We start from the raw sequence: 14558 nt of genomic DNA on the forward strand, positions 1-14558 counted from the left end.
GCGGGCTGTCCGGGGGCCTGGAGGTGCCTGCCATCAGGACACAGCAGAGGGGCTGACGATGTTTTCCTCTCGCCCCCTTCCTCCCTCCCCCGCCCCTGCACTGCTGCCCAGGGACACTCCGGACGCCGGCCCACCAGGGAGACTTGGTCTGCGGGGAGTGTGGGAAGTGCTTCCACCAGTCTAGCCATCTCCGGGCCCACACGCGGGCTCACACAGGTACCTGCCCGGGGGGCCCTGGGGGGAGGCAGTCTCTGTTTTCCACAGTCGGTGACAGGTTTAGATTTCGCCCGGGTGAGGTGAGGGGTCAGGCCTTCTCTCCTGGGATTACACTCCTGGCTGTCCCATCCAGCACCTGCACCTGAAATGATTTTTCCTTTGCAGCCAAGTGCCCTGTGGTTTAATCTGAGATAAGCCTGTCTTGCAAATGCTCCACTTTAAGTAGAGTGGACTTCTCAGAAGTGCACGGGGTAATGAGATATGCTGCCACCGGGGCGCACTGAAACCCAAGTCCCCCATCGGCATGACACCCGGCTGCCTGCTTTCCTCCTCGGCACCAGCTGGCCTCTGTGGACCGGTGGGTGCCGAGTGGCAGAATTCCTCGGCCTGTTTGTCAAGAGCTTGCCTGAGATGGAATCAGGGGGAAGCAATGTGTGTGCAGTGGGAACACCACACAGCCAGGGCGAGGCGGGGCCGGGGGTGCTTTATCCCAGGCGTGAAGGATGCATCCGTACGCGGGTCGGGTCTGATGCAAAGTGACAGGGGCCAAACGGTAAGTGACGCAGAAGGAGGGGCCCTCTGCTCGCGCGCGGCTAATTCATGCTGTCACTGATGGGTCTCTTTGGCGACGAAGCCTGAATTAAAAAGGGCACCGGCCCCAGGCAGTGTTTTCAATTTCTTACAGTAAGTGTTATGGTAAACTGGTATTTTCCGGCCACAGGCTGGGCGCTGGGACTTTTTTTCGTTGTTTTTTTTTTTTGCGCAAGTGCTTAACCTGTAAGGGACACGTGTCGCGGGGCGTCGGGAAGCTAGTGTCCCCCTGCTAACGCACATACTTGCTCTCACAGTGCTGTTTGAGTCTAACGGCCTCCGAGGTGCTGAAGCCCACGCCACCTCCGCAGATGCCCCCAAACAAGTAGGTCTCCCGACTCACGGGTGTGTGGGTTTTCATGTCGCGTAGCTGGGAAAAGGGGTGTCACGATGGTCGTCACAAGGGTACCACGTGGTGTTTTACCAGATGTGTAAGTAGCTTTTCGTTGCTGTGAATGAGAGCCCAGTCCTGCGGGACAGTCTGTGGGTGCCTGATAGTCACTTAAGGTGGCTCAGGCCGTGAACGACACGGTCGGGGTCGATGCAGCTGCGTTGGGTCTTGTTGTGGGTGACGGAATTGGTAGAGACCGCTGGTGACAGGAAACACCAGAAAGTCATACTTTTCCACTCAAGATGTTTTGCTTGGAGGTTAGCTTGAGAACAAGTTAGGCTTTGTCTCTTGTCTTCAGAACCGTATTTTATTTTATTTTATTTTTTTTGTGGTACGCGGGCCTCTCACTGCCGTGGCCTCTCCCGTTGCGGAGCACAGGCTCCGGACGCGCAGGCTCAGCGGCCATGGCTCACGGGCCCAGCCGCTCCGCGGCATGTGGGATCCTCCTGGACCGGGGCACGAACCCGTGTCCCCTGCATCGGCAGGCGGACTCTCAACCGCTGCGGGAAGCCCTTCAGAACCGTATTTTAAAAAAATTTTATTGGAGTAGAGTTGATTTACAATGTTGTGTTTCACGTGTACAGCAGAGTGTATCAGATATACATATATCCACTCTTTGTTTAGATTCTTTTCCCATGTAGGCCATTACAGAGATTTGAGTGGAGTTCCCTGTGCCGTGCAGTAGGTTCTCATTAGTTGTCTATTTTATATCTAGCAGTGTGCATATGTCAGTCCCAATCACACAGTTTGTCCCTCCCCCCTCCCTCCCCTTGGTGTCCATAAGTCAGTTCTCTACATCTGTGACTCTATTACCACTTTGCAAATTAGTTCATCTCTACCATTTTTCTAGATTCCACATACAAGCGATATTATACAATTAATATTTATCTTTCTCTGTCTGACTTCACTCTGTATGACAGTCTCTAGGTCCATCCATGTCGCTGCACATGGCATTATTTCAGAACCGTGTTTTTGAATCACTCCATAAGAAGCGTTCCGCTGAGTTTGGTGTCTCAGGGCCTCATCCTTGTCCTGATTTGATTCTCTGTCTGACGCACACCGCCGGCTCGGCCATAATGCGTAAGATACCCGTATGCATGTACATAGAACGCGGGTGAACGCGGGTCACCGTAGATGTGTGGCCTTAGTGCGTTCAATCTATAAAAGGCGGCCAGCTCCTGGGCACGAGGGACTGTGGGATGCGGTCTGTGGCTCTGAAGTAAGGGGGTACACGCCATCCTAAGTGGTCCGTCCCGTCATCCTGGGCTAAGAGCTTGTGGTCTCAGAGCTTTTCTTCCTCTTTGCCCCTGACAGGATGCCACACCCATCCTCGTTCTCCCACAAGTATTTTCTCCACAACCTTCTTGCTTTCTGATAGCTTGCCGTAGAAGGTTCGGTAACTGCAACCTCTCCCCCTTGTAAATGAAGAGGGGAAAGTTTCCTTGCTGCCAGAATAAACAGCCAGGATCCCGTCCAGGCGGTCAGATCCAGTTAGCACACCCTGCCTGGACACGTGTGGGATTCACGGTCGTTGACAATGATGACGGTGACATAAATGTCAGAAGAACCTCCAGAAATTCCAGTCCGTTTCTCTAGAAGAGAATAGTGAGCGATAAAAACACTGCCCAGAGCCTGCTGCTAGTTCATGGTTGAGCTGCCCTTAGGATGGACGGAACCTGATCAGAGGCTCTGGTTTTGTTTTTTATCGAATTTTCAGAATCCCTGTTTTTTTGTTAAAAGCCTTTTCTTCATATGCCACGGACAGAATGCCTTTCCCTTTGTTATAGTTTTTTGGTAAGTGACTTCTCTCTTAATAAAACCCATAGTTTTAGAATGACAGCTGTTATTTCACGATGCTGTGACAATTGATGAAAAAAATAACATCTCACTGAACGCAGAATTAAAAGATTTCTGGACACATGTGACCTCAGCTCGAATTAGGCAACTCTCCTTTTAAACAGAAGTAAAACCCTCTTTCGACAAGGCGCACCCTGTGATGTGTCTGTGGGTTGTAGTAGCGGCAAGGTCGTGCCATAATTGGAGAATTACATACTGACAGTACAAGTGAAGTCAGTCCAGAGCATTCCTGCAGACACAGCGGCCCATTCAATCCACCTAAGATTCGGCTTTTCCAGAGGAGTGTTTGACGGGGCCGGGAAGCACCTGGCAGGTCTCTGAATAACATAGTGAGATCCTTCAGGAACACACATCAGTTTATCTGGTGCACATGGATTCTACCTAAGCCTCTTTCAAAGGCTTCTGGTAAAGGGAGAAATAGATCAGCAAAGCAAATCACTAAGACTGTATTTTAAATTAGTTCTTTGTTACTTATAGTTATGCTGGGAATTCCTCACAGTTGTTACCCATTCTTGGTGATGAAAGAGAAGAGATGTATCTATATTTTCGTCTTTGTCTCTGTAAACCCAAGTTCTGCAGTTTTGTACTTATTACCAGCCCACCTCTTAGTTTCACGTGTACAGTGACTCAATACTGTGGTCTTAGGAACTATTTACTCCTGTTGCAAGGCCTCCGTGGGTCAGCTGTCCTGCTTTTCAGTCTCCTGACCGTGGTTGTCAGGCCCGTGACACCAAAACTCAGCTGGATTTATACACCTCTCGTGCTCGCATATTCGAGATACGGCCTCTGGAAGTACTTTTTGTCCTCTGTCACATTAAAAGGAGCTTTTGGTGCTCAATCACCGAACATTTTGGTTCTTGAAGGAAATTCTGTTTTCTTTAACGTACTTTGGAATTTAAGAATTCTCATAGAGATGTGTCTGCCAGGATAAGTGCAAAACATATCAGTAGTAGTTATCGGCTTATATCTCACTGTTCTCTCTTATTCTGGAGTTCTCCTTGTTTACAAAAATCACACCTGCTGTCTTAGATTTAGAATACGATCTAGATTCATAGGACAATTCTGTGGTTATTTATGTCTAGAACGGGACTCGTTATACTTATCAGCCATGTTCTTTTTCATGTTTAGTGTGCTTTACAAACATTAGCTAATTAATATTTAAATCATTCTTTTCCTGTGGGCTTTAGAAGCTGTGGGTCAGGGGAGTTTTGAAAATCACACAACACTGTATTCCCGCATAAATTACTTGATGTAACACTAACAGTTGATGGACTTTTATAGATATACATAATAGATGTTAAATTATCTAACGGAAACCGTATTTGGGAATTCAGTTTTACAATAATCATTTATTCACTCATTAACAGTATTTATTGTGTACCTCCTGTGTGCCAGGCTCTGTCATATTGGTGGAGATAACGAGGATGTTGGGAGACAAAGTAAATACTTTTCCTGCTTTCATGGTTCCTGAGGTCCAGTGGGTGGTTTAGGTAAGAAAACAGGGCAGAGAGGTGCAGCGCTGTGATAGGATGAGGGCCCTGGAACCAGGCTTGGGACATCGAGAAGACTGCCAGGGTGCGGGTAGCCGGCAGATGCCCCCGCTGATACCCCCCCCCCCGACCCCAACCCCGGAGGTGGAAGAGATGTCTCGTTGGAGGAATCGTATGCGGGGAGAGCTGGGCGGGTGGCCAGGCGCTCAGGACATGAGCCTGGGGAGACACATCGCCGTTGGGTACCAGCGCTGAGATGCGGGAATTCCATCCCGAGGGCAGTGGGGACCCTGAGCCAGGGATGACGTCACCAGTGTTGTGTCTGTAGGAGAGTCGGGTTGGTCTGGGTCGGGGATGGATTGCGGAGGTTCCGGACAGTGAGCTGAGCCCCGCTCTGGAGGTGCTTGGGGTCATCCCAGCGAGACCCAGAGGCGGCCCGAGCTGGGGTGAGGCTGCGGAGAGCAGATGGGTGTGGGGATGTTTGGTGGCAGGAAGAACTTGGGGGTTGGATGCAGGATGGGAGGGAGGGGAAGGGGATGGAGTGGACCCGGGTGCTGGCTTCAGGCTCCAGCTCTCGGGAGGAGCCGTTCCTGGAGCCTGGAACGTGGCAGGAGGAGCCGGACAAAACCAGTTCCAGCTGACCTTCAAGTCAAGTTTGTGATGCCTCTTGGCGGGCGAATATGTGGGTTTGAAGTGGGTTTGATCCTGGTGGAGAACATATAAATATTTAATAGCTCTCAACGTTGAAGATCAGCCAATTCTACTCCGAGGGACTCAGTAGCCTGAATTGTTAAGATGTTGGGTTATTGAGTAGGAGACTCTAACCTAGACCTCAGACCAGGCAGGTGAACTTCACCTGAGTTTCCTCATTCGTAAAATGATGACAACAGCAGCACATACTTCTGTACTTGCTGAGAAGATTAACGAGGGCGGTGGACTGAGCCTGGCAGAGACCAGACGTCCAGCACGTGAGCTGTTGTCGGTTATTCCAAGAGTGAACAGGTGTCCTGAGCAGCTGGGGAGACACGGGCGCCGTGTCTGTGTACGGTGCACATGCGTGTAAACATGTAGATGCACGTGTTGTTGCCTGTGTGGACGTGCCCGTCGTGGACCGTTGTGCTCGGTCGTCACGGCCACTCCCTCTTCTCAGCATCTCCCTGCTTTGTCAGAACCTGGTCGTGTGCTTGTAAACACCCTGGTTTTATCTTGTTTTGTTTTACAGCCTAGCTGCTAGTCGTGCCTTAAAGGGACGATGGGAGAGCTCTTAGCTTGAGAAAAGTGTTGGCAACATAAATGTAATTCCCTAGTTTGCTGCCTTGTGTTCAGACGACATCACGCTGGCGGGCAGACGCTATGTCTGTACCCACAGCCATACGGCAGCTGCCCTTACTTTGCTGTATTAATATCTGAATTTCCTATGTGAGGTAATCCTAATGATAATATACATACGTTGGAGTGGATTAAATTCAGTTAATTTAGTTACTTGAGGAGGAATAAAAGTTTCCTTTTTTGTGTTTACAAGGTCATACATGCAGTTTATTTATTTCTTCTTTTCTATTATGGTTTATTACAGGATATTGACTATAGTTCCCTGTGCTGTACGTTAGGACCTTGTTGTTTATCCGTCCTATATATACTAGTTTGCATCTGCTAATCCCAACCTCCCAACCCATCTCTCTGCCACACCCCTCCATCAGAGAGTTTCGTTTTGATGTGTTTTTGGTCGTGGTCTCTTTTCTGCACGCACACTGGCTAAGCCCCTTCTGTGTTACAGGCTTGCACTTGAACTCGGAGATCCCAGAGCGGTTTCTTTATCAGCACATTCCCCTGTTGGGTGGGGTGGAAAGGATTACCGACTCCCTGGAAGTTAAAGGTCTGGATTGGGTAATAGTAGGGTATCGGATAGTTTGTTCCTGGGCACAGTATCTATTCTGTAGGCATCCCGTTTCTTTGCATTTGTTGTAAAAGGGTTTGAGCCCTGGCAGCCAGGAGCCCTCTTCATTAGTGGTGCTTCCCTAGCTGTGGGGATGAATCTTCCAGCCCTGGGGAATAAAGGCACCCGCCGCTGGAGCTTGTTGTATTAGGAAGATAATTCTGATCGTAAGAGAAGCTGATATTCCAAGCAAAACTCTGCGTAAGAGGAGGAATTCACGTATATCATCATTTTCAAGATGCTTTGCCATAGATTTAACACAACTGAACATTTAATTTCTAGTAGTCATCAAAATTCATTAGAAAGAACATTTTTTGAAAATAATATGCTTTTTAAAATATTGGTATCACTGCGCTATGGATGTTAGAGAAAAGAGTAGGGGGGGTTTCTTTAATGTTGTGGAGAAATTTATTTTTCCAATTGTATTGTTCGTTAAATGTTAGAAATTAAATAACGGTCTTTCTAAAACCAAGAAAAATTAACCCTCTCTCCCTCCATTCCCCTGGTTTTGGGACTTAAAAGACCAGACCGTCTTTTGCTGAAATATGAAATCTGGTGTTACGACTTGTTTGAATTCCTTGCCAAAATTTATAGACTATGATTAATAGTTTACTTATTATTCTAAATGTTATTTTTAAATGGTTAAGCTGGAGAAATAATTCCATTAATCAAAATAAAGGGAACTGAGGAGAAAAATGGCAACCTAATTTGTCTCATTTTTAGCTGTGGAGATTAGAATGCAAACGATGGAGAAATCCCATAGGCTGGTATATTTGAATCTATGTATGATCTGTTTTCAGTGTCACTTTTAGATTCTCAGTATCACAGATCGCATTTCAAAATTCAGCTGGTTTGTCTCAGTCGTTTTCTTACTCATGTAAACCAAATGTCTTGAAACACAGTATCCATTTTCCCACTCAGTGTAGCATAAGGTGAAAAGTCGTGAATAGTAACTAGTGATTTATCCAAAATGACCTGTAATAACGCGAGTCCCAGCTAACTGTTGGCTTGTTGGGAAAGGTCCTTGTCAGTAAGATGTTCCCTGCACATCGTTAAGCGTTTAGCATCACCACGCATGTCTAATGCAGGCCTTGGTCCACGGAGGCCGAGAGACTCACCTGTGTCCCAGAGGATATTGGCTTTTGTGTGTGTAGGTCACTTACTCTCACACATGAGCACATACGCATTCCTTTACCTTATAAGACAAAAGGGAAGAAAAAGTAGGCCTCATCAAGTTCCATAAGTCACTGTTCATCCCTGGAACACTGAAACGCCTTAAAGAAAGATAATATTTATTTCTGAATAAATATTGTTCAGTTTTACTGAAGAGTCCACAATTCACACAGCTGCAATAAAGAAAAGCCAAATTTTCTGAAAGCGTGCTTCTCATTTTCTGATGACTCTTTCTTTGTGGGAGAATAAAAGCAACTTGTTTGCGCTCAGATATCATGCCTCCACTTAATTTAAGTATTTCTGTGACTCCTTTCTTCCATGGTTGCATTTTCCCCTGGGCCTCATTTCTCAGATGAATTTCAGTCATTTCTTAAAAACCCTATATAGGACTGCTGTATTGAGGAATAAGGTGTTGGTCCCAACGAATCGGAAGTGAAAGCAGCTCTCTTAAAAGTGAGATGCTGAAAAAAAAAAAAAAAAAAGTGAGATGCTGTTTGAACACATCCCCTCATTTATAAAGAGAAACTTGGCATCTGTGCCTCTAGATTTGTGGACTGAATTAAACAACCTGGTTATTCGGGTTAGCCAGATTTTGCAGTCCCTCTAAAATACATAGCTTTAAAACTTTCTGAGCCTGCAGTGTAAAACTTCAGTCCTTTACGGACAGAGGGCCATCTTCATGCTTCTTCTCTAACCATCCTTTTTCCTTCTTCCAATACAAGTCTGTGTATTCTGGTCCAAAGGAAGGGAAATCCAAGGAGGTGCCTGGATTGTGTATACAGAATCTAGACACACACAACACACGTGTTCATACACATTCCTTGCCCATTTATGGACTCCCCAGCAAGTCTGTTTGCTACATACTTCCTCAAAACGTTCAAGGCCAGCCACCTAACAGCTAACAATAACTCCTGTTTTTCTGTCCGTAAACACAAAGGCCATTTTCCGTCCTCGAATGTATCTGGAACCAGTTCCAAATGAGCCCTGTCGATGATGGATCTCCCCATGTCGCTGTGCAAAAATGCAAAACATCCTTCTCGGTTTACTGCAGGAAATTCACCATCTACTTAAGGAAGTTTTATCACCTCTCTCATTCCGTTACCGTTTCCTACATTTCAAATAAACTACTGTCCGTACCACTGTGCCCACTCCCCCCAGCCCCCCATAAAATTTTGCTGAGTATCTTTCTGACTTCCGCTAGATGTCGACTGGTAGGTGTCGTGAATGCAGAGCTAGTTTTACGTAGGAGTTTTCTGAAACTATTAAGTAAAGAGAGGCACTTAATTCATTATGTCAACCAGACCCCCCCCAACACACACTTATTTCTAGGGTTCCTGCAGGCATAGCTGGAAACCAGTTGGAATTTCACACGAGCGCGGCATTTTATGTGTACATGTTAATTTCAAGCTGTTGGTTTTACTTCATGGAGACTTCAGCTGAAGGTTAATGCAGTTAAGTAAGATTCATCTTGCCCTGTCGTGTCCTCAGATTGTAAACTCCATTGTTCAAACAGCGATGCTTCACACGTCGTGCGAGAGCCTTCTCTGAAAGCTTCGGCTTCCCTTCATTCTCATTTTCGTCCTGCAGTTCCCTTGACTTTAGAAAGGGTTACCTTTCTATTTTTCCAACGTGGTAATTATTTACGGAAATGGGTGGAAGCTCCCTCAGGTGCTGACAGACCTATGGGAGTGCTGTACTTCTGGTTCGTATGGCCCCCAAATTCAACCCTGTTCTGGCGCTGTCGTTCACCTGTGAACCCCGCTTTGTATTACTCACGGTGCATTGTTGTTTTGAGTCCTCCGGCCCCATCTGGCCATCTTTGTAACCTTTCCTCCGGAGCTGGTTCAGGCACTATGATTTGCTGTTCTTGCATGCGGAACAGAGACGGCTAATGAACCTCTGTAGATCATTGGGGGTGATTTTCTCAAGCTGCCTTGGAAGGCAGGAAGGCACAGTGCAAACATATCCTGCTCGTATGCAGTGAGTTAAAGCTGAAGCCAGGGGTCTCTGCTGACCTGACTCAGTGGCTCTGTGAAGGTTGCTGTTTGTGCTTTGGGCGTTGCTAAGAAAATTAATAGGAAAAATGCACTTGGAAACCAAAGGCAGAAATGAGCTTTTCTCTTGTCTCTTTTTTCCCCAGGGGAGAGACCATTCTAATGCAGATACTGTCCAAACAGTGCCTCTCAGAAAGGGAACCTAGAGACACGCTTTCACCATCCCCGGTGCCCCGGGACAGCGTCCGCAGTTCCCTTGTGGATGTCCCGACCGTGACCCTGACCGCCCCGTGGAAGAACTCCCAACCGGACACCTCAGATCCTGCAGCCGCTGGGCGGAGCGGAAGCTGAAGGGAGGGCTTCTCCTTGTTACACGTTAAACATCAACAAAGATGCTCGACTTAGAATTACATGTAGATATTCTATATGCATATACGTGCTCACCGACCATAGTCCGTATTTTCTTATAATAAACGGTGGAGGTGGGAGCCACGGTAGGAGCGCAAAGCATCGATATTGTTCAAGACAGGTTTGAGACACTGGAAGAAAGATGCTCGTGTGTGTCGGACAGAGTGAAGCAGCCAAGCACTGAAACAGAAGCCGCCGCCGCTGCTCCGAGGCCTGTTGGAGGTGACGTCAGAACAGACGGCGGAGGGGTCCAGGTTGACGGAGTTTTGACGCTCTGGCCTCTCCTTGTCTTAGTGGGTATTTAAAATAGTGAATAAAAGAGGAAGGATGGGCCTTGAGGTGCTGTGGAAACAGGTTCGACGGGGGGCGGGCGGGTGACAAGGTCCTCCTTCCTCAGTGGTCCCATCGCATCCCCTTGAGGGCCCTCTGCGTTTCCCAGGTGTGTCCCTCTCTCCCATCTGTGCTCAGTGAATCCGGCAGAGGAAACACATCCGTGGGAAGGCTTTTGCTGTGCTTGGGAAAAGAGAGCTGGTTGAGCACTAAGCAAAGCAGGGTTCTTTGTTTATTCTCAGGACCTTTTGGTAACAGGGCTACATTCTGCAAACTGCTTACAACGGAAGACTGCCTGTCTTAACAAATGATCTAGCCACTGAACCCCCCCTCGATTTGGACCCTTTTAGTCCTAGCGGGAGGATCCCCTGAGCCCAGGGGGGGCCCAGGTCGCCGGGGTCCTGGTGTTCTGGGGCCTCCTGCGCCCCCCTCCCTCCCTGCCTTCCTGTCCATCTGTCCCAGCAAGTAGGTGTCTTTTCTTCTTGGGCGGGGGGCGGGGGCCTCCATGGGACGAGTCCCTTCATTCCCAGAGCGTGGAGGCCCCCCGGCCCGTGGGTCGGACAGCTTAATATACCTCTTCCTCAGTCGCGCAGATGCCAGTTTTAGCGGTGGGGAGTTAAAGGCCGTCACCAAGGGTCTTAAACCTTGCAGTGTGCGCAGTTAAAGTTGTACTCCGCAGATATGTTTTCTTGTCCCATTCCCGTGACACCATGTGTGATGGTAACGTTTCTGAGATTTTTGCACATAATGATTTTATGCATTATCAAAAGTTACTGCTGCCTTGAACGAAAACGTTCTGTGAAATGTTTTGCAAAAGCTTTACTAGGTTTTTTTTAATTGTGAAATTTTGTAAAGGCAGGAAATGGATTAAAACGAGCATATGCTAAATATATTTTTCAAAAAAGCAATAATTTTACATGTACAGAAATTATCCTAATCTTTAATACTGGTGAGAGCGACAGTTTACCTAATACAGTCATGGATTAGTGCAGTTTTTGTAGAAAATGGGCTTCTGATACAAAGACTTGTTTAAACACACACACACACACACACACACACACACACCCTAAAGTGTGGTTTTCCTGTTCTAATGATTTGTTGAATTTTATTATATTATCATTGTTGTTCTTAGTTAATGTTTGGTTATGGATTCTACTTGTTACTGAATTTAAATTACTTGACCGTTCAGGTTACTTTGCAACATTTGCAAACAATGCAATGTAACTGGCTAGCTTATATCTATAAATATATATATACATGTATATACACACGCATATAGCTGCATGTATGTGTGTGTATATATATATATAACTTTTTTACTTATTTTTTCCTGATATTCTTACACCGGCTGTGTACCAGAACGATCTGTCGTGTTGGTGTCATTAGGAATGTCCTTGCAGATACGATCCAGTGACTGTCCTCTAAAGTTATTTTGAGCAAAGTTTCAGAGCTACATTCCTCTGTTCACCCTGGAAATCAACATGCCTTTCTGTTGACTTACGTTCGATCACTTCCATGGTCTCCCCGCAGTGATGGTTTCTGCATTTTCTAGCTTTTATTTTCCTGGCTGACAGTGAAGGGTGACGGTTCAGGAACGCACAGGGGCTCGTGATTCGGTCTGTTTCTCTGTGTTTTAGTTATTCAGAGGAATTCTGTACCCAGAGTGACACGATCGTGTACGTTCTTAGCGTTTCAGAGGCGGCCTTCAGAGCCGCAGGTGTTGTCCCGGGAGACCCCTTTGCGGGGAGCGTGGTGGAGAGGGGCGCGTCCCGGGGTCCCGTTGGCCGGACACGCGGCCCGAGCCAGTTGGAATACTTGTTTCCACCCGGAGCACAGAAATAAGGTTTTCCCTGAATTCAGCAGACGGGGGTCCGGGGCGGGGGGTGGCGTCCAAGAACACCACCCTCCAAGGCAAGCCGTCTGGGGGCCCGACTGTGCTTCCTTTCTTCCACTGAGCATCAATATTGTATTGGTTTGTTCATGTGTTTATGTCAGTTTGACCATAGTATTTAATACGATTTGTGTTTTTCTTATTTATTTAGCCAATGTGTTTTGATTCACTTTTTTTCGACGGATAATTTCCGCATGGTCTCTCTTGTAAGTCACCCTCCGACTGTTACAGACTTTCTACTACCTCTACCAGTCTGCTGTTTCCTTGTTTCTTAACAGGATGTGACAGTGTTGGCGTCAATGTAACTTAGACAATAAAGGGTTTGGTTGTCTACACTGCAGCTTCTCCGTGTGTCTCCCCGCCCCCGCCTGCACACTGCTGCTGGTGGTCTCACTCCTACCCCTCCCCTGCTCGCCCTGTTCCTCGTTGTAACACAGATAATGAGCTTAGAGACTCTTTCAGGTTATTCACTCACAGTCCTTAACTTGAAGAATGAACTTTTAATTCTCTGAAAACTCAGCTGTTCAAAAGCATCTTCTCCGGGCGTTCGCCAGCCGTTGTGTCACTTTTCTCCCCTGGTTCCTGGAAGGCCTTGGGGCCATCTCAGATGGATGCGTTTCACCTCGGTTATGGCACGGTACAGATTTTCAAGCCAAGTGGATTTTTGCCTTTTTGGGTTTGAAAAGTATTCAGTGCTTTAAGAGATGCTTCCCAATATTTACTTATTTATTTTGTAAACCAAGAAAGACACTAGTTTCTTGAAAAGAAGGTGCTCCAGGAAATGGCCCCGGGGATGACGTATGCCACTTTGGCAAGCTTACGGAGCATTGGTTTTGCCCAGGATGTCGAGAACCATCTTCAGATCTGGCCGCTGAGTCACAGGTTGTACAGTGTCAGGCAAACAGTACACGGAGGCACGTGCACACGCAAGGTCATCATTTGGCAGGCCTCTGGGATGTGGCCTTGGGCCCAGCAGGTCGCAGGTGACACCTCCCTGCTGTTGCCCAGGCACCCGGCTCAGGTAGCTGCACCTTCTTTCCAGCGGGAGATAGAGTGTAGCCCACAGGGTCACAGAAGGTGAATGGCAGTTCTCAGTCTGTGCCTGGAACGCAACGCACCTCCTGGGTTTTCACGGCCAGATTCTCTTTACCGACGTGCCGTCTTGAAAACAGGCAAATCACCCCCTGGGGGGTGTGATCGACGCACAAAAAAAACGAATGCGTTTGTACAACTTTACTTTTCCACTTTCAGAATGTCTCCGTGTCTGAAGCAGTGTATGCTGTTTCACTGCTTTTAACTCGGGTGTGTTCTAATCGCAGGACATTTTATACACTGAGCAAAAAGAAAGAGGATAAAAAAATCACAGGCCAGGACTTCAAGTGATGGTTTAGGTGCCCCGTAGTGTGTCTGTGTGGAGCGACTGAGGGGAAAATGTTCATTCTTCAACTTTGCTGATTATGCTTTGAGGCAGTAAAATGCAAAAGACCATAGAGTTTGTATTTCTTTTTTAAAATACAAGTTATAACATTATATTTTGTACTCTTTATATTAGAATTTGTAACTAGATTGTTGTATTTAACTCTATTTCTGAAAAAATAATTCAATGTTTCAGTTGTGTGATAAAAAATATTTAGAGAAAACATATTCATTCTATTGGAAACTGAAATCAATAAAAACATCTTGGAGTTCTTGAGATCTGTAAGACCTTTTTCCCCTATTTCAGGAGGTGGCTTAAATCCTCTGACAGCCCGTCTGGATCTGTGGTTTGAAAATTTCTGTTGGCTGAACACACACCCAAGCGTTAGTGCGCTGTATGTACAGAAGCAGAACACACACCCAAGTGTTAGTGCGCTGTATGTACAGAAGCAGAAGAGCTTCTGGATGATTTACAAGATAGTTCATCTAAACAGATGCCAAGATGACCGCAGTATTGTTTTCAAGTCTTTTGTGGACTCCAGGACACGCACACTTTTTTTCTTTTTTAAAGGTGACTCTGCATTTCTCATTTTCCCCGGGCACCTCTCATTTCCTGACGCCAAATACACACACTGTTCTAAGACCTGCAGTAGATTTACTGCTTCGATGGCAGAAACAGGACTTGGGGGCCTCAGATGCACTGACAGAATTTTAATGTAAAAAGATAACACGTGTTTTGAAGTTAAAAGATCTGTGTCCCAATTGGCAGGAAAAGGAAGGGACGGGGTGAGGACCTGAATGTAGCTTTCACATTGTGTCGGTGCAGAAAACAGAGCATCCAGGCCCCTCCATTCTTGGATGAAAACGC

The 14558-nt window shown here is 46.8% G+C and overlaps 1 protein-coding gene across 11 annotated transcripts in view; it reads left to right on the forward strand.

Moving 5' to 3' along the window:
* ZNF516 (zinc finger protein 516) overlaps window positions 1-13969 on the forward strand; it is a 114568-nt gene extending 100599 nt beyond the window's left edge. For 6 of the 11 annotated variants that reach the window (XM_032653846.1, XM_032653847.1, XM_032653845.1 and 3 more), the window contains one exon: window positions 112-9778. In XM_032653846.1, coding sequence (XP_032509737.1) covers window positions 112-362 — 251 coding nt within the window. In that variant the 3' untranslated portion in view covers window positions 363-9778. The other 5 variants (XM_032653850.1, XM_032653852.1, XM_032653853.1 and 2 more) reach the window with 3 other exon arrangements.
* Window positions 13970-14558: the final 589 nt, after the last annotated feature.

This window comes from Phocoena sinus, chromosome 14 (genome assembly GCF_008692025.1).
Source record: "Phocoena sinus isolate mPhoSin1 chromosome 14, mPhoSin1.pri, whole genome shotgun sequence".
Classification (NCBI taxonomy): Eukaryota; Metazoa; Chordata; class Mammalia; order Artiodactyla; family Phocoenidae; genus Phocoena; species Phocoena sinus.